This window comes from Suncus etruscus, chromosome 11, assembly GCF_024139225.1.
Source record: "Suncus etruscus isolate mSunEtr1 chromosome 11, mSunEtr1.pri.cur, whole genome shotgun sequence".
Classification (NCBI taxonomy): Eukaryota; Metazoa; Chordata; class Mammalia; order Eulipotyphla; family Soricidae; genus Suncus; species Suncus etruscus.
In genome coordinates this window covers 82,550,286-82,553,820 of record NC_064858.1, presented here as the reverse complement: position 1 = coordinate 82,553,820, position 3,535 = coordinate 82,550,286, and the positions used below count along the sequence as shown (strand labels likewise).

The 3,535-nt window shown below is 31.6% G+C and overlaps 1 protein-coding gene across 1 annotated transcript; it reads left to right on the top strand.

Moving 5' to 3' along the window:
* Nucleotides 1-954, top strand: LOC126022136 (olfactory receptor 6C74-like). Its single transcript, XM_049782983.1, is given in 1 exon segment — nucleotides 1-954. A coding segment is annotated over 1 exon segment (954 nt).
* The last annotated feature ends 2,581 nt before the right edge of the window (nucleotides 955-3,535 follow it).

Below are 3,535 nucleotides of genomic sequence, written 5' to 3'. Positions count from 1 at the left end.
ATGGCAAACCATACTATGGTGACAATATTCATTCTTCTAGGATTGACAGATGACCCAGATTTGCAAATTGTAATATTTATTTTTCTTTTTCTGGCATATTTATTGAGTGTTATTGGAAATCTGATCATTATCATGCTGACCTTGCTGGATTCCCACCTCAAAACACCCATGTATTTCTTTCTTCAGAATTTTTCTATACTAGAAATATCATTGACCTCTGTCTGTATCCCTAGATTTCTATACAGTATAGTGTCTAGGGATAAAACAATTTCTTATAATTCTTGCGTGACACAATTATTTTTTGCCATTTTGTTGGGTGAATCAGAGTTTTTCTTGTTGGCAGCTATGTCCTATGACCGTTACGTAGCCATCTGCAAGCCCCTACATTACACAGCCATTATGAACAACAGAGTGTGTATAAAACTGGTTGTTGCATCTTGGCTGGCTGGTTTGTTAACAATCTCTCCTGGACTTATCATGGGTTTGGAGTTGGAATTCTGTGATGGCAATGCTATTGATCACTTTCTGTGTGACTATTCTCCTGTTCTAAAATTGTCCTGCACAGATACAAGGGTCATAGAAACGTTAAGTTTTATTTTAGCCATATTCACACTCCTGTTTACTTTGACACTCATAATGGCTTCTTATGCAAATATCATAAGAACAATTCTGAAGATTCCTTCTGCACAGCAGCAAAAGAAAGCTTTTTCTACTTGTTCATCTCATATAATTGTTGTCTCTATGTCTTATGGCAGCTGTATTTTTATGTATATTAAACCCTCTGCAGAAGAAAGAGTTGCCTTAAACAAAGGGGTTGCAGTACTCATCACTTCAGTAGCACCTGTTTTAAATCCTTTCATTTATACTCTGAGAAATAAGCAAGTTAAGCAAGCCTTGCAAAATGTAATAAAAAGGTATATCTCCACTACTTTAAAATAATACACTGGATCATAATATAGAGTGCAGTTTGTTAAAATTTGTGGTATATACTAGCTTTTCTTTGACATTTCACTTATTTAATTTATATTGATAGTGATGGAAAACATTGATAAGTAGCAACTTAGACTTAATAATGATGAACCCAAATACATAAATTTTAATGTAAGTGTAAGACTTCATATTAGATGTTAATTTTAGATTTTAATTAAATTAGCATGATGTTTTACAGTAAGTGAACATACATTTTAAAATAGTACCTAGGTTTTAAAATCCAATGAGTATGCAAGAATATGTAAAATATTGTTTATGATTTACTTAAATCTTGGAGTAATAATAAGAACCACACCCACAGTAATCAGGGTCAAGTGTTTCTTCTTTGTTCTGGAGTGACCCCTAGTGATATTCTGAGTACTATTTATTTCCAGGGATTGTGAGGTCCACAGCAGGTAAGGTACAGCTCAAACCTCTTGTACTATCTTTATAGCTCAAACATTAAGATTTCAGGATCTTTGGCACTTTTTAGCATAATCAAATTATGAATGATAGTAAATTATCTTACAATATTTAGAAAGTCATCTTGAGTCTATGTATACTTTATATTTTTGAAATATATATTTTTATTGATAAAGAATAAATGTTGGATTCCTCATCATACATAACTAGAATTCATTTCTTATATTATACCTATCATTCCCAAAAAATCATTTGTGTTCCTCTAATTTTTTAAAAGACTACCCTCTCTTGGGCAGGAGTGATAATACATTGGGTAGGGTGTTTGCTTTTCACTCTGCAGACCCAGGTTCAATCACAGCATTACATATGGTTCTTTGAGAATAAAATAAAGAAAATAATAAGACCACCCTCTATTAGGTTAACTTATTATTCAACAAGAGTGACTTTATATCTTTATATGATCAGCAAAAATACATATTTAAATAAACATATTTTCAATAGATAGGCAAATATTATTTTTTAAATTTTGCATTTAATTCTGTAAATAACAACTCTATTCATTCTTTCACTTTAATACTTTATTTTTAAAAATAAATTTAACTGTAAAATATATAAATATGCATTGATGTAAGTTATTTAATTGTTTGCACATATAGAGTGTAGATTCAGTAAAACTGATGACTTTAATTTACTCAGATGGGTCTCTCTATGCCTGTGCACCACATGATTTACAATATCAGTCCTCTGTAATTAGAGATCTTGGTATTTGCGCAGCATATAAAACAAAGTCTAAGATCAAGTCTTTATGATTCTAAAATTTCTGTTCTGACACAGTATAGTCAGTCTTCTGTGGTTACTGATCTTGGTTTTTGCACAGGTCCTAGGACAAAGACTAGGTTATTGTCTTTCCTTGTGGTTCCAGAACTTCTGGTCAGTCGCAGTTGTTAAAGTCAGAGCTCTGGAATTAGAGATCTTGGTTTTTTTTATAAATCCTAGGCCAAAGCCTAGGCATGATATTTCTTATTGGTCCCAAGATCTTTCTTATTGGTCCCAGGAAAAGTTCTGCTCAGTCGCAGTTGACAAAGTCTGTCTTCTGTAATTAGTGATCTTGGTTTTTGTACATATCAAGGACAGTGTCTTCTGATTTCCTTTTACCATTAGGTGAAGAGATAGAGCAGTCTGTTCTTAGATAAAGTTGTTGCTGTTTCCTCATCATTGTGAAGACATTTTAAATAAAATTATTATTCAATTTGATTGAAAATAATATAAAAAAGTAAAATATACTAATACTAATCTAAATAAACTTGAAAAATATTACTTTAAAACTACTATGTGTATATTCTTACAAATTACACAACTATAGGGATAAAAACAAAATGTAGAAAAATAATTTAAAAGTAAATGTAAAAAAGAAGAGCTCCCATATTATCCAGCTATACCACTCTTAGTGATATATCCTAGAAACACAAAACACAATACAAAAATGCCTTCTGCACACATATATTTATTATAGCAGTATTTACAATAGTCAGAATCTGTAAAACATCCAGTTGCCACAACAGGTGAGTGGCTAAAGAAAATGTGGTACATATACACAATGGAATACTATGAAGCCATCAGGAAAAATAAAGTCAAGCAATTTTCCTATACAAGGTAGACATGAAAACTATTAAGCTGAGTGAAATAAATCAGAGGGCAAGAGATCGACATAGAGTAGTATCATTCATATATGGAAAATAAGAAAAAGAAGACATTATTGTAATAATACACAGATGAGGGCTGGAAGGTCCATCCACTATATGAAGTTTATCACAAATAGTGGTGAGTGCAGTTAGAGAAATAACTACACAAATAACTATCAAGTTATTGGTAGTGAGTGAGAGAAATACAATGCCTGTCTCGAATATAGGGTGGGGAAAATGAAGATGGGGGAGTTGGACTGGTGAAGGGGGGGGGGTGATATTCTTTTTATAACTGATATTCAACTACGAACATGTTTGAAATCATGGTGCTTAAATAAAGATATTAAAATTTTTTAAAAGCCAAAAACATAAAAACACAAAGCATTTAAAATTGTTTAAGTGTTTGATTTAAAAAATGTTTAATATTGGTCAACTTTAAGCCATTTTAACAGGTAAATAAG